Genomic DNA, 17,070 nt, shown 5'->3' with positions numbered 1-17,070 from the left:
TCAGCAAGGAGGGGGGAGGGGGAGAAAAAAAAATGGTCTTCTTCCAGAACATCCTCCGATATATGCATTTTTAAATTTTTTTTTACGGGCATAAAACATTTGGTGGAACATGTCCATGCTGAAACTTTACAAACTTAAGAAACAAAACCGAACTCTATCACACTTTTTTATCGACGAAAAATGATGGTTTTCATGGGAAAAGTTTTGCCTGGAGTCCGCTCTGGCTCCTGGAGTATTGGAAAATGACAGCAAGCAAAGGGCATGGACCGCGTGGATTCAAATGCAGCAAGTCGAGCCAACGGCGACGACCTTCAGGCGGTTACAACAATATTGTATGCGAACAGAACGAGACCGGGCCTTATAGGGAAAAACACATAAAAGAATAGATACATGGACAACATGAGAATGGGGACAGTGCTACTTTGGTATCGAGACATTATTATCGAAGGGGGAAAAAAAGAGGCTACATGTGATTTTTTTTTTTCCGAGGGCACCGTAGTAACGCAGTAACGTGATCTAATATTGCATCTAGTTTGCCCGTTGTTTGATTTGTTTTTGTTTCATTTTTGACCTCGTAATGAAAAAAAAAAGAAATGATAAATAAAAAGATAGCTGATATAATGAACTCTTCGCCTTCAGTTGCAATAATTGCTCTTCAGACTTTACCCGATATGGATAAAAGATGGCCTAGATTCGAGAATCATGATATTTCAATCAATTTCTCAAGGCTTTCTCTGCTCTTAAAATTACCTTGGACAGATCTAAACAATATATCTGTGTCAGTTATTATCAAGATGTTTTGGAAGTATACAATTGGTGTCAAACCCAATTTTTCCCGTCTGGAACTTCAAATACATTACACGGTGTGTCATTATTGCCCCGCAGAAATTTAAATAACTGACTTGACTGAGCGTGGGTGAAATATTTAAAAACATATGGACCTGTCTTTATCGTAGCAAAATCAACAGAAAGAAAGAAGAAAATATTAACGGAGATGATAATGATATCAATCATGTCCTTCTATGGCGATAGTTATAGGCAACTTCTTCCTTTATATGGAATACACACGCACACTATTTAAAAAAAAAACTCAATTTATTCCGATATTAAACAAATCCTTCAGAATGAATCTTAACATTGCTTTGACAGTAGTCTATATCAGTGTAGATTTGTTCAATGCTTGATATCTGAAGTGTAGAATAAGAACAACTGCAACACAAGCGAATTCCGTCGTACCATTTTTTGTTTGAAACGTTATAGCCCGTATCACGTTTTTTAACCATATCATGTTTTATAATTATTTCTAATTTTAACGGTTATCGCACACATATATAAGGAAACGCTTAGAATATCATTTCCTAAGGGTGCAATTCCATATCAATTTCATGTTGACTTTAACAGATAGAGTGAAGTCAGACAAACAAGATTTCATCGAGCTCAGAACTGAACGAAAAGAGTTGGGAGACGGAAATTTCACGTCTTTCCGCCAAATCTGAATGGATGTTGATCGCAACGTGGGTCCCTCTTTTCCAATAACGCAATTCTATTCATTGTTAGTTCCATAGGTATAATATGCACTTTTATTGTTGCAATACATTGTACGTCTTGTTTCTTTGAATCTGTATCGATTGCAAACATGTGTTATTGGAAGTCAAATTTCACTTGAATTGAACTGTAAAACCTTGCAAACACAAGTTTTAAGAGGTGAGTTTTTGTCAGTGGTCTAGCAACTAAATCCAACCCCCTCTGTTATTGCCGCTGAGAAAGAAAAAAAAATGGACGCACCCGAAGCTCTTTCCCCCACTGCAGTAGTTTAATTCTTTAACCTTGTACTACTCTAGAGAGATTTAAAAAAAAGCAATGCTGTGGAAAGACGATGAAATTTAGTAGAGCGATAAGTGACAGATTCACATACAGTGCACTCCCGTTATAAAGAACACGGTTACAACGAAATCAACATTCAGGTCTCAAAATTATCACCCAGACATCATTATAAACTCTACTGTTGGGTTACATCGAAATTTCGATATAACGAAAGAACACCACCGGTCCCGAGGACTTCGTTATAACGGGAGTACATTGTATAATGAAAAAAAAATGCCGGTCCCGAGGACTTTGTTATAGCGGGAGTACACTATTATTATGATGAAACAAAACCCCGGTCCCAATGACTTCGTTATAACGGGAATACACCATACACATGAACAGGAAGTTGGACTAAGATGAGACGGAACAAAGTATGGATAATGTGTGTGAACCCAATGCCTATACCGATACCTGGTTAGTCCAGCATAATAGACTAAGTATATCGGGAATTGAGAATCTTAAAGGGACGCGGGTAAAGACAAAACCAGGCAAAACAAAACAAACGCAAAACGACGAATACATCAGAAGGGATATATATGTGTGCGTTTGCTTGTCGACGGAAGGAAATCGACGAGGAGAAAGGCGACAGGAAAATCATCCCCCAGGAAATATGACTTGAAGTGGGAGAGACAGGAAGGGGAAAAGTGCTCATGAGAGATAAAAGGGAGGAAGGTCAGCTTCAGAAGTGACCCCTTGGTGACAGGTGTATGTAGAACACTTGCATTCGTTTGAGTTTCATGAATTCATTTCGGTCGATTTTGTGGCGTTTTTTCGATTTATCAGTGTAGGCATCGGTAGGGTCAGCAAGATTCTTATCCCTTTTTGCTCTTTAGGGAGCGAAGGGGAAATATAATATGAAATTTGGCATTTTCAAAACAAGCTCACACTTGACATAAAAGTTAAGCAAGTTCGAGGGCAAAGATTTTTGTAAATGAAGAACCAAAGATAAGCGTCTTTGGAAAGAACTAGCGATCTTCGTTTACTTCTTTATCTACTTTTGTCTTTCTTTTTTTTTCTGTTGTTTTTTTCTCTCCGTCTCTCCTTTTCTCTCGATATACCAATAACCATGTTCTTTTCTACTTCTGTTGTCACTGTAATCCACTGACTGTTGATTGTATCTAAACCGTAAACGAAATATGCAAGGATATATGTCATACTTTGTGTGAAAACCTGTAGAAATCACTACCGTCACACAGAAATGTAGATCACGTTGAGTAACTTTCTTATTCCATGCTATTCTATCGGAAATAGAAATGTCTTTAATTTTTACATCGTTAGTATTATTTTATTTTCGGACTAACGAACCTTCGGAATAATGCCACAAAATAATGCTCGGATTGCCAAACCCCCTTTCATTTAGTCATACCGAATTTGTGCCTTTCGGAATAAATTTCAATGAAGATTCGAGATAACGAAGCTTACTGTATATCATGTTTTGATCAACAGACCTTCGGAATAACAAACACCATTCTTTGTAATGGTATCTATGTGACCACAACGTATAGAATTGATTCTCATTAATAATTTTTGCTTGATAACCTTAGGCCAAAACCACCTATGAACTTGATTTTGTAATAGAGAGGTATGTGGGATCGATAGAAACTAAATCATTGAATATGAATAAACAGACTATAAGACATCTGACCATGATGTTTGAGACATGATAGTTATGCAACTAGAACTATTTTTTTTTGTTCTACTCCTCTTTATTCATAAGTATGTTACATAACGCCTTGTAAGTCAGGTGCAATTTGTTTAATGAAAGAAATTTTCCTACTTTCATTTTACGAATGCCCTGTGGCTCGGTGCCCTATAACGTCATAGTCATTTCTCTGTCCCCAATGTCTCAGACGGAGGTTAACATCACAAGGACTTCATCTTCACAGCGTTCGTAATTATGATCAGAAAATGGCCAAGGATATCTAGGTCCCAGTTGTTGCCTGAAGTCTGCAATTAATCATGAAAATGAAGTTCGTTTGTTCACAGACTGTCGTCATAGGCATGGTATAGTGCTCAACAAGCAATGACAAGGACAGAATGCGACCGGACTCCCAGTGACTCCAGTCAAACCAAGAAAACAAACTGGAACGGTGCATGTAAGGTGATCAGTGTGCAACGGCGTAGCCAGGATTTCATCTTAGGGGGGGCGGTTAGTCTGCGAGGGAGCGAAGCGACCGAGCCCGAGCGAGCGGAGCGAGCGAGGGGGGGGGGGGGGAGGGTGTGGGAGGGGGGTGTCCCCCCTCCCACGGTAAGAACTTTTTGCATTTTGATGTTGTAAATGGTGCAATTTGATGCATGTTTTTGCGCGTTTTATCGACGTGAAACAGTCCCACTTGTTTAAGGTAGCAGTTTATTTTGATGTCGATTATTATTGAACAATTTGCCTGTAAAATGGTATAATTTAAATACACTTCTTGTATCAATTCTTTTCACTGAATCATGAACGCGACTGAACCCGAGCGACCGGAGCGAGCGAGGGGAAGGGGAGGGTGTGGGAGGGGGGTGTCCCCCCTCCCACGGTAAGAACTTTTTGCATTTTGATGTTGCAAATGATGCAATTTGATGCATGTTTTTGCGTGTTTTAACGAGTTGAAACAGTCCCACTTGCTTAAGGTTGCAGTATACTTTACTGTAGATTATCATTGAACAATTTGCCTATAATATGGTATGATTTAAATACACTTCTTGTATTAATTCTTTTCACTGAATATCATGAACGCGACTGAACCCGAGCGAACGGAGCGAGCGCTGGGGGAGGGGAGGGTGTGGGAGGGGGGTGTTCCCCCTCCCACGGTAAGAACTTTTTGCATTTTGATGTTGCAAATGGTGCAATTTGATGCATGTTTTTGCGCGTTTTATCGATGTGAAACAGTCCCACTTGTTTAAGGTAGCAGTATATTTTGGTGTAGATTATTATTGAACAATTTGCCTCTAAAATGGTATCATTTAAAAACACTTCTAGTACTAATTCTTTTCACTGAATATCATGAACGCGACTGAACCCGAGCGAACGGAGCGAGCGAAGGGGGAGGGGGTGTCCCCCCTCCCACGGTAAGAACTTTTTGCATTTTGATGTTGCAAATGGTGCAATTTGATGCATGTTTTTGCGTGTTTTAACGAGTTGAAATAGTCCCACTTGTTTAAGGTTGCAGTATATCTTGATGTAGATTATCATTGAACAATTTGCCTGTAATATGGCTTGATTTAAATACACTTCTTGTATTAATTTTTTTCACTGAATATCATGAACGCGACTGAACCCGAACGAGCGGAGCGAGCGAGGGGGGAGGGGAAGGTATGGGAGAACTTTTTGCATTTTGATGTTGCAAATGGTGCAATTTGATGCATGTTTTTGCGCGTTTTATCGACGTGAAACAGTAACATTTGTTTGGTAGCAGTGTATTTTGATGTAGATTATTATTGAACAATTTGCCTTTAAAATGGTATCATTTAAATAATCTTCTTGTATTAATTCTTTTCACTGAATATCATGAACGCGACTGAACCCGAACAAGCGGAGCGAGCGAAGGGGGAGGGGAGGGTGTGGGAGGGGGGTGTCCCCCCCCCCCCCTTCCCACGGTGAGAACTTTTTGCATTTTGATGTTGCAAATGGTGCAATTTGATGCATGTTTTTGCGTGTTTCAACGAGTTGAAACAGTCCCACTTGTTTAAGGTTGCAGTATATTTTAGTGTAGATTATTATTGAACAATTTGCCTATAAAATGGTATCATTTAAATAATCTTCTTCTATTAATTCTTACACTGAATATCATGAACGCTGTCTGTTCAGCAATCAAACAGAAAAAGCATGCACACGAGGGTGTAGATATAGGGGCATATCCCCTCCCACACGAACGTGATTTTGCGTTTTCAGACCTGAAATTCAGCGATCTGGTGCACATTTTTGGTGCAATACTTTTTCATCGAAGTGTTAAAATCACGGAATTTAGCTCTTATTCCGAATGTGCACCATCTGTGTGTATGTATAAAGTCTAGTGAGGTAGAGCTTAGGGGAAGGGGGATTTCCCCTCCCGCTCGCGGAGCTTTTGCGTTTTTAGAATTGAAATAAAGCGATCTGGGTATAGCCACAGTCTACTTCTATGCATGGCGGAAGGGGAGGGGGGGGGGAGGGGCGGGCGAGCAGGAAGAAGGCGTGGGCGAGTGTTATCTCCACCCTTCCCTTCCGATGGAGCTTTTGCCTTTTTAAGGTTGAAATTGAGATATCTCATATACGCATATTTGATGGAATCAACATTTGGGAAATCACAAAAAAAAAAAAAAAAAACTGATGGGGGGGGGGACTGAGGGAGGAAAGGGTCGATTAAAAGGGGAAACTCCCCTTATACATGAGGGAACCTTGAGTTTTCGGAATATAAGTGATAAGTCTTGTGCACTCAGAATTATTCATAATTTTTGTGCAAATCTAAAAAGTGTACTAAGCTAGGGAAAGAGGCACAGAGGGGGAGGGTTTGGGAGGGGGTATCCCCCTCCCAAGCACGAGAGATTTTACATATTTTGAATTGAAATTCAACGATCTGGTGCACACTTTGAGTGAAATATTCAAAAAAATATCTTATTTGATGAAAGGTTGCAAAGGAGACCCGCTTCATGTGCATGCATACAGTATACACGCATTTTTTTTTTCCGCCTCCCAAATCCCCGGTCCAAATCTTAGGGGGGGCGACCGCCCCCATCGCCCCCCCTGGCTACGCCAGTGTCAGTGTGCGCTGCATATCATGAAGAGGGGGGGGGGGGGGGGTCTAGTGTGTTTCATTTTGTTCCGCTTTTACTTCAATTTCATCCGCTTTACTATTTTTTTCAAAGTCTGTGCTCTCAACCAAGGATTAATCATGACATGAACTAGCGAAGTCGCCAGACGTATCTGAAGTATAAGACTCAGTCCGTCTTGCAGAAGAACAATAATCAGAAGATGTAATCAGTAGCCGTAACCGATGAGAAAAAAAAAATGGCTGTCGTTTTATTTGGGAAGTATGCCCTTTAAGATTACAATAAAAAAAAAAACTAAAAGTAATTCAAAGTCGAGATGTCTGAACATGAAGAACATTTTTCCCCCACAATAATGTTCTTCAGGAATTCGGACAACCCTGAAGAAAACGCGTGAAGCGTTCAAAATTCTGGAGAAACAGTTTTAAGTATATAATTATATATACAAGTGTATACATATATATATATATATATATATGATACCTATATATATATATATATATATATATATATATATATACACGTATATAAGCCATGTATGTATGTATGTTTTGTGCATGTCTGTCTGTATGTATGTACCTGTATTGCTTTGTGTATAGCCCTGAAAAGAGTGGGATTTCCATGACTGGAATCGAGAAAATGCTCGTTCGAGTTTCTCGAATTTCTTCTGCATTCTGTGAACTATAAAAAAAAAAAAAAAAACATTAAGAAAGATACCACCGAAAATCGACAACCAGCACAAATATTCCGCGCATCAAACCAACACGCGTTTATTATAAAGCCGCATGAACAATGCTACGTGTATCAAAATCACACACATGCACACCCGCTGACGCCTACATCACACACTCTCATAGGAGAAGGCTGGAACATTCAATTCATCTGCAATCAAGGAACATTTTGCACGGGTTTTTTTCTGTATCCGCTCATTGTCTCCCGAAGAAATGGCGCCACGAGTGGGTAATCTCAGTCTTGAATTGCTAATTTGATACCCGAGGCCATGATGAAAATAATGAATTTTTCATTTCACTTTCTGTGCCAGGGACTTTGGACAGTGTGTGTAATGCTTTAGGGGTTTCTGTGTTAATCAGCGCTCAAAGTACCAGAAGGTTTAGTTATGTAGGTCTGTGGGAAACGACATCTCAAACTCAAATTGGATTCCAACTTCGCTATTATTTCCACCAAAAGTTTTGGTTAGTCTCTCTAGAGATTCTCTCTCTCTCTCTCTTCTCTTTTTTTTTTTTTTCTTTACGAAATAATTGTCATAGAAATGCATCTAAGGTGAGAAAAAAAATGATGTGATTGAAACATTAGGGGCCTAGCTGTTCATATCACGAGCTTTGTGTGTGTGTGTGTGTGTGTGTGTGTGTGTGTGTGTGTGTCTTATTATATGAAAAATGCACTTCTCCTGGCTTCGTTCGGTCAGAGCTAAAACTCGTCCGGTGTTCCTCTGATGCTAAATGCCATCCTATAAACGTCGCAATGCAGTGAAACTGGAATGGGCTGCTGAAATAGGGCAGTAAACTTGGAGGGTGAGAAAGCATTACACCCAGTCGTCCGCCAGTCTCTTTCCGGCCCCTGAAGCTCCCAAGAGAACTACATGTACCTCATTTCGATCTCCGATTGGACTATTGTCGTTTGTCTCTTTCCCCCTCTTTCTCTTTCGTCTCGTTACCATGCGCGTAAGATTGACAGACGAGAACCCGGATTAGACGTTGTCGACAATTTACGGCGCCTTTGATCCCTACGGGCGGAGCCGTGCGACCATTACAAGCCATCGCGGCTGTCATTGAATCTCAGAGCGCAAGCACGCAATTTAGTTCGTCCGAAGAGAGACACACGTTAAGGATGATAATACAGCGCGAGTCCCTGGCACACCTGTTGCTCGTTAGCATTTAGCAACTTCCTCGCTCTCTTACTCGCGTTCTCCGTGGGGCGTTTACACCCTCGAGCGGCGCGCGCTGATAATTTCTGGTCTTCGCGGAACTGGCGCCTTTTCTTGTAGGAGCGTACCGTCTGTCTGTATTTAGTGCAAACGACCTTTGCGAGGGGTTTGTAATTTCCGCGGCAGGTGCAAAAAGCAAAAAAGTGATAGGTGCTAAAAGCTGCGATACACAGCATTCGGTTGAAGGATACAAACGTTGATGTTTTGCCGACAGCTCGAGAAAAGTTTTCCCCTTGTTTTTCTTCCGACCCGAAACTCAACTTGCCAAAAATAGAAGGATGCAGAGCACAAGAAAGAATGACTGTCATTATAGACAGTCATTCGGCGTCGCCTACTTTCACACTTCACCTGACGAAGACAGCAACGACTCTTTCACTTTAAGAAGTACTTACCACCTTTTAAATGACGATGATATGCTCATGACAATATCGTGGGAAGATATGCATGTACATAGGTATGCATGCATAATATTCATATCAGATTTAATCTTACCCTGTGTATGAAACTTAAATAATAGATGTTGGGATTTGATGAGTTCTCAAGAAACAAGAGATTGCAATTTTGAGGGGCTGCTATTTCTGAATTCGCTCTTGGCATCCACACAAGTTTGTTACACATGCGATGTCAGGTCTTTAAAAAGGCCAGTTTGAAAATATCAGCATGTACATGCATTTAGGCATCCACTGTCTTTTTTTCCCCTCTCCACTGGAACCCAACAATTTGTAGAGTTATGCTTATCACTCCAACTTATCGCTGTGACGTGCAGACGCCAGCGATGTACACACCTTCCCCTACAGCTTTGGTCAGTGCAGCGATACAGAGCACAATAACAAATGGTACCTTGGAATGAGGTGGTTATGTCTGAAAAGGGCAGACGCTCTTAACCTTGAGATACAAAAGTTAATTCTTATCAAGGATAATAATATCACTCACTCCCCTCCCCCTCTCTCTCTTTCTCTCGCGCGCTCTTTCTTCTCTTTCTTTCTCTTTCTTTATAATACGGTTATGTGCTCAGCACACACACACACACGCACATACATACACACACATATTTATGCCTACCTGGTATGTATGTGTGTGTTATACATACGTAAGACATTACAAGACTAGGCCGTTTCACCTTCTCGTCATCCATTGTGCTCTGATGTACTCAACGTTCTCAAATTCCATTTTTTAAATCTCTATTTCCGTTTTCACTTCCTGTCTGTTTTATATAGTTGCTTCTAACATTTTCCTTTCTCTTTTGCTGTTTTTTTTGTTTAAATTGTTTGTTTCCTGCCGCACGCACCGATGCCAACAGTAGCTGCCGTTTCAAGACAAAAAGAAAAAAAAAAGAGACAGAAATACAACAAGAAAGCCAAATCCTGGACGGAAAAAAAAGAGAGTTCATGGCCAAGTTGAAGCATCGAATTGATAGACGTATGGGCGTTTTCTCCGGCAGAGACAAGATTGTGCATAAAGATGCAACGGTAAATGGACGGGAGCTCTCTTAAGTTTCAAGCCTGAATGCTGTTCCTGTGTACCTCGATGACTATGGCCTCCGTTATACTTGCATAATACATTCTTAGAGACACTGACTGTTCACGCAGATGATTTCAGCGCACACAGCCAAAACTGAATATATGATTATAAACATAATTGCATGCCATAAAGTTGAACTGATGAAGAAAAAAAAATGCATTTCAGTTAAAAACATAGAATATCATAGGAATGTACAGCGCGTTGGATACGTCATTGAAAGTAACCCCCCAGAAAAAAAAACCCAAAAAACATTCCTTACTGGATGGTCTTTACGCAGTCAAGAAATCATCACGTCGTGCACATTATTCTGTATGTCGGACGATTTGATCATTTCGGTGTTATGAATGGATATATTGTTTTGACGAGGTGTAAGTCAAGTTTAGTATATTGTCAATTTGTGATTTCAGTACGCACTGTGTGAGCATTCTTATAATGTAGCATGTAAAGCAGAACAATTTAGTGAATTCATGACAGCGTATGTATGTGAGCACGTACTTTGCGTCAGGGATTTTGGCCGGAGGATAACGTCATGATTACTCCAGTTTGCATCCAATGACGCATTGAAATATGACGCACATCAAAAACCTTGACAACAGGTGCACATAAGCTGCAACAGGACGGTATTTTTTTTTTCGTCACACATGATAAGGATGCAAAACAAACAAACATGACCCCGCTCATTTTAATCGCCCGACGTCAAAATTAACGATCAAGGACAAGAAAAAAAAAAAGCGGACGAAAATTCATTATGAAAATTAATGCGTAAACGTTTTGAATGTTACTATACGCATCTTCGAGGGCGCTTGCACTTTATCTACCCTGCCGGTAACCGAATGGATTTTTTTAAAGGTTTTTTTTTTTATTCGTCTTGTTTTATCTCCCCCCCCCCCCCCCCTCCCCCATTTCCCTCTAAAATGACACATCTTCACTTTCAGTCCAGCAAAGCTCCGAACACATTGTCACGGCCACGGACAGGATAAACGTAGCATCTTCGGAAAAAGGTGTGAGGTTGCGAAGAACGATATTAACAACTGGCGTGAAGGCGAGCGTGCAAACATGCTGCCGTAAAATCCTTGCTTCTTGTACGTAACCACATACGTGACTCCGAGGCACCGGGAGGGGATTTGAGCCAATTATGGATGGCCTACGTAATATCTTTTGTTGCTATCGTCGTCGTCGTCGTTGTTGTTGTTGTTGTTGTTGTTGTTGTTGTTGTCCATGTGTCTTTATCTTTATTTTTTATGGGGGGGGGCACATATTGTGCAAAACTTTTTTCAAGACACGCAGTCATCGCGCTGAACTTTGTTCAAGTTCAAGTTCCATCTCCAACAAAATATGAATACAATATAGACTTTCAATAGGGGCCTACACATAATTACACAAAATCGGTTCAACAATGTAACGAAAAACAAACAAATAAAGAAATGTGAACTGAGATACAAATATATGTTGCAAGCTTTTATGACAAAATCTGAAACAAAGTGGTGGAAATAGGGGGGGGGGTGACTACTAAAAGCAGTCCCATCATAAAAATATATATAATTGCCAAACTAACAAAAAAAATACTTTGTAACCTGTGGATTTTTTGTTGTTCATTTTATTTTAAGTGTTTGCTGATGGTCCAAATTATATTCTAAAATAGTTTAAGGCCGAGGGCCTTTCTTCGTTCATGACGTCAGTTGTTGAATGTTCTGACATTTAAGAGATTTTCTAATTCTCGAGAATTATCCAGGCAGGGGGTTCACTGGTTTGTAACGTCTGTAATGAGCGAATTGGAAACTCTTTTTTTTTTTTTTGGCCAAGGGACAATGCACCAGTCAAGAGAATCATACTCATTATCACATCACTTTTTTATTTTCTGATGAGACAGGTAAAATATTGACATCTTTCCAATGCCCGAAGGAATTTCTTTTCACCGATTTTCACCGCGGAAATCAAGACGCGCACTGGTTTTCCTGGAAAATGAGAACATTTTCAGAACCATGAACGTTTCAGGTTGAGTCTCAAGTTATTGTCCTCACTTGTTAATCGTCCCTGGAGGCGGGATGGGGGGGGGGGGGGGAGTGAGGGGGATATGATGGATAATATGTCAGTCACGTTTCTCTGTGCCATCGTTGGAAAAAAAAAACGTTTAAAGTTTTTCAGAAAGTAAAATATGGTTCGTCATTCTGAAGATTCTTTAATCGGTATTCCGAAGGTTAGTTAATCCGAAGGATAAGAAAAAAAGCGCATACTAACAAATAATATCCGGAATCACAAACTTTATTTCGTGTTCGGATTGACGAAACTTTGGACTAACTTAAACCTTTTACGTTTTCGGGAGTAACGAACATTAGGAATAACGAAATTTATTTCACAAACGGATTAACGAACCTTTGACAGGAAAGCGAGCCTAAATGATTTTCGGACTTGCGAACCTTTTGACCCGCCTTTGAAATAAGAAATTGTAACCAATGACATGATTGCTACCCATGAGAGAAAAGGGGTATCTATTAAAGTCACTCTACTACGTTCCTACATCAGCACTAAGGATAATAAGAATTAAAAAGGGAAAGACATGTTGATGGCAAGAGCTGTGCTGCGATGATGATCAAAGACATATTCGAGTACAGCGTGCACTTAGGACACGTATTAACCCGCTTGAGATTAGCAAGATGGGGACACTTGGATGACCGAATAAAGGAGGGGCGAACGCGCGAGGGGCCGAGTTGATTCAGCTGGATGCCGTCGTTCTCTCGTGGAACTGAAGCTTTCATTTCTTCTTGTTCTTTGGGGTTTTTTTCTCCCTCGCGTTACACAATAGCTTTCTCACCAAGTCGGGGGATTCGCTCTGCCGGGCAAAGGCAGCCGTGTAAATGGCACTGAATGACAAGCATTTGACGGGGCTTTAGGAACAAATTAGGAGAGCATTCTCAAATGTCGAAAAGAACAGGGAGGTGGAGGGGGTGGCTTGGAAGGAGAGGAGGAGGAGAAGGAAGAGAGGAGGAGGAGAGCGAAGGAAAGAACTGCAGATAAGAGTCATGGAGGAGAGAAGTGGTTGTTAAAAGTAGGGAACAAACAGGCATGGAGAAAAACGTCCGACGATCTCTCCCAACTTTTTGTTTCGGCACCACAACATGTGCCATGTTCACTCACATTTCGAGGGGCTTATATGCGGTGAGGATTTTGTGTGCACAGCTAGGCTTTAGAGGGGTATTCTGACTCCTGGGATCTTTGTAAAAAAAGTTACAAAGAAGAGGAAGTGCGTGACTTGTGACCCAACATAAGACTTGTATTAAAGCCAGAAGACTGGGGTAGACATTTAGAGTCGGGACAATGTCTTCTCGGCTGTCATCTTATCAGGCTTCTTCTCCTTCTCTCTCTCTCCCTCTCTCTGTTTATCTATCTCCCCCTCTCTTTTGGTCATCTTATTCGTTAACTTCTTCTTCTTCTCCCTTTTTTTTTTTTGTTTCATCATCCTTCCCTCACATCCTTTGCTTTTCTGTTCAAGCTTAGAAGAGATGGATAAACAACTCCATGTACTACAGTACCCTTTCCTGTTTTTTTTTTCTTTTAAAAGTCACGATGTATTCTTACCTGCAATAAACTGGTGAATTCAAACAATGAACAAAAGTAGAACGACTAATCAACATTTAATCCATTAGACAAAACAACAACATCTAAGACTGTTTACTTATATGCTCATGGCTTGTCATGATAGGGTGGACGCGACCGTGTTTTGCACTAATTGCGTTTTTCAAAATGCTGATGATGGCCTCAAAACGCAACCTATTTGGATGTGCAATTCCCTACAGACAAAATCGGACAAAAACAGGGTGGTTGGTTTTTCATCAAGTTTGGACCAAAAGTAAGAAAGTTAAATAATTCCACAGTTTCCAACAGTTTCACAAAACAGCGAAATTGACAGAGGTGCATAACGCATCACTTCACACAAGTATCCCAGTGCACTCTTACTATGTACATAGATTTTCACGAAATTTTCACGATTTTTTTTTTCAGCACGAAGTCAAGAAGAGGATAATTGTATCTTACGATTCTTGCCAGTCTAATATAATCTACAGAAACTATAATTTTAAGAAATAAAGAGACTTCTCTATTTTCGTCACCATCAACCAAGCAAAATTTAGAAGCATTAAGATCAGGTTGTGTTCGAAAATGTGTGTCTTTCGTCCGTCGTCGTCCGGAGACTGCGAAGTGCATAAAATATTGTATAAATGAAGGACCTAAGTTGAGTATTATTCTCATAGAGTGCCTAATAGAGTCCATTGTAAGCCATTGCTGCAAAACATCACATCAGTCAGTCAAGAACCGTGTATTAATGAGCTCAAGTTGACATTTCAGTGTTGTTTTGTTTTTTTTCTGAAGAGGCTATGGGGATTATTTTTCCCCCGCTGTGTGCGTGCATGGCGCGTCCGCGGAGAATTAGCTTTATGCCACAAGGATGCTACAGAATTCTTACCAAAAGGTGCACCTCAGCAACGGACTTTAGCTTGGTTTTTCTCCCTCGTTTCTAATTACACCTACACTTCAGTAACAAGCACAGGGGATGTTCGTGGAGCTTGGAGGAAACTCGCAATATCCTTTGTAATGTCTCTTTATGTGGCACTTAACCAGCAATGATAAGGGAGTCTCGCATTTGTATTTTAAAACGAGGCTGTATCTTCTTGTGTGTGAGTGAGTGTGTGTGTGTGTGTGTGTGTGTGTGTGTGCTTGCGTGTGTCATTTGAATCAGTCTTGACTAGATCTCTACACGAAACATTTATTCTACCATTTTTCATTGTGTGTTGGTTTTTTTTTTTCAGTGAGGGCGCATAAAAATATATTTTCTATTGTCATTACATGAAGATGTGATACCTCACTTAAAAACCTAAAGCAATTAATATTCCTGAAGTTATTATCAAAAATATCTCGTATTTTCTTATTATGTAACAGCTTTAATCGCAAAAAAAATCTCGAATAAAAAAGAATGGGATCAACTCGTTTTGTGACCAATCTCGTATATCGCCACATCCAGTCGTTATCTACCGAAGATATTAAGATAGACTTCGATCAAGAGACACTGACTGGGGGTATGGGTTCGTTTCGCGGTTTTATCCGACTCCAGCCTTTTTCCTACTTCAACCAGTACGGAATATCGTATAATAATGTCGAACTAGGGAAAAACTGAAGAAAAACTGTGGTAAAGCTTAGACGTTACATATAGCCTAGAGAGAAAGTGTAGTATTTACGTGAATTGATTTCATCAAAGTAGTATTTGCTTAAATTTGTATAGACGGTGGTTAACTGCTGCAGTGCCGCGGACTATGAGTAGCTATCTCGATATTATATCAAGAGAGTCGCGTCTATCTATACTAGTTTTTGGAATCGTAAGTTTATATAGATATTTGACATGAATTTTGATGTTAACTCTAATGGAGCAGAGTATTTTTCCTTGCAAAGTTGGGATAAAAAAGAGAAAACAATGATTAAGAAGTGATATCTTAACCAATCCTGTTTAGTTAGCGCTGATTTAACGAAGTTTAGAAACTTTTGGCTTGAGAAAAAAACCTTGGGCTGTTTCTGTTAATATATTTGTGCCAGCAAACTAATGGTTTTCTCTTTTTCCTCACAGACTAATCGGTGATCCTAAACATAATTACCTGTAAGAATGTCAAGATCACTTAATGTGAAAGTCCGCGTCTTGCTAAATCATTACTCTTTTTAAGAATACATGTTAAGCCAAGACATTTTCTAGACAATCCATCTTGTCAACATTTTGCATCTCTTCAAGCATTGTGACACTTCTTTGGTGCAAGAAATTTGTATGACGTCAAAAGAATATTAACTGAAAGAGTAAAAGGGAGAAGGATATTAGGGGAGAGTGATCCAAATGTGTTTTTTTTTCAAAAAGTGGTAGGCCTACTCCAAAGAGAACGACGAACTTTTAAGGCCTTTACATTGCAGTGCACACACATCGATACCCTAAGTCTCTTCTTTGCTGTTCCTGAATCTTGCCGTCATTTGTTTTTGCTGTGCTCTGTTGTTGTTGTTGTTTTATGTAGAGAGAGAACATGCATGGCTACTAAGGGAGCAGAAGAGAACCGTCTTACCTCTGTGTCCGCGTGCTGACCGGATGCATGACCGCGCAGTAGCGGTTGATGGCCAGTGCTGCCAGTGTCGCAATGCTCACGGACAGATTGACGTAGATGAGAAAAATGCCGATTTTACACAGGATCGTATCAATACTTCCTGCCTCTTCGTAATAGTGATCGTCGTCGTCGTCGATGATGTGGGCCCGCATCCTTATCGGGGCCTCGACGGAAAGGAAGATGAGGTCGACGAGAGACAGATTCACGAGGTACAGGTTGGTGACGGTCCTCGCGTTGCGCGAAAATACCAGGATGTAGAGGACCAGAGCGTTGCCCGGGATACCGACGGCGAAGATGATGCCGTAGAGGATGTTGGGCACCCACTTGGTGGCCGGGGAGTCCTCCCAGCCGTCGCCGAAGTACGAGGAGGAGGCGGCAGCCAAGTCGAACGAAGTGGTGTCCTCGAGGGAGGCATTGTCCGGGGAGATGTTGGTCAGAACCGTGGAAAGGTCGAGAGGTGTGTCCGTGGGCGCCATTTGGGAATACTCCTCGTTTAAGTGAATACCCGCCGAAAAAAAAAAGACAGGAAAATCGCTCACCGCTGAAGAACAGCGTATTCAAAATAGTTGAGTGGCACAATATTTCCTCTCACTCAAACCAGCCACTCGTCAGTCAGGCGTATGAACACAATACCATGTGAAATTGCACGAAATTTGTAATAATTTCACTGTGGTTGCTTGGTCAGGCAAAACAGCAGCAGGTACATTTGTAGGAAATCAAACCACGTATCTGTGTCCGTACTATTCCAACCGCTGAAATGATTTTACTCCGTACTGTAACTTTTCCAAAACAAATTTCCATCCAGGCAAGAATAACAGAGAGGGAAGGAGAGAGAGAAGGAAGGGAGCGCTGGCCTGTGAGACCCCCTCGGCAAATTATGTGTTT

General features: G+C 40.7%; 1 protein-coding gene across 1 annotated transcript in view; it reads right to left on the bottom strand.

The window, feature by feature from the left end:
* LOC139732601 (galanin receptor type 2-like) overlaps positions 1 to 16,661 on the bottom strand; it is a 102,134-nt gene extending 85,473 nt beyond the window's left edge. The window contains exon 1 of the mRNA XM_071643458.1: positions 16,147 to 16,661. Within this exon, the coding sequence (XP_071499559.1) occupies positions 16,147 to 16,661 (515 nt within the window). The remainder of the gene's footprint in view (positions 1 to 16,146) is intronic.
* Positions 16,662 to 17,070: the final 409 nt, after the last annotated feature.

This window comes from Diadema antillarum, unplaced genomic scaffold (assembly GCF_040938485.1).
Source record: "Diadema antillarum isolate AM-2024a unplaced genomic scaffold, OU_Dant_1.0 seq00000439_RagTag, whole genome shotgun sequence".
Classification (NCBI taxonomy): domain Eukaryota; kingdom Metazoa; phylum Echinodermata; class Echinoidea; order Diadematoida; family Diadematidae; genus Diadema; species Diadema antillarum.
The sequence above is the reverse complement of the archived record's forward strand: the minus strand, read 5'-3'. Positions and strand labels throughout refer to the sequence as shown.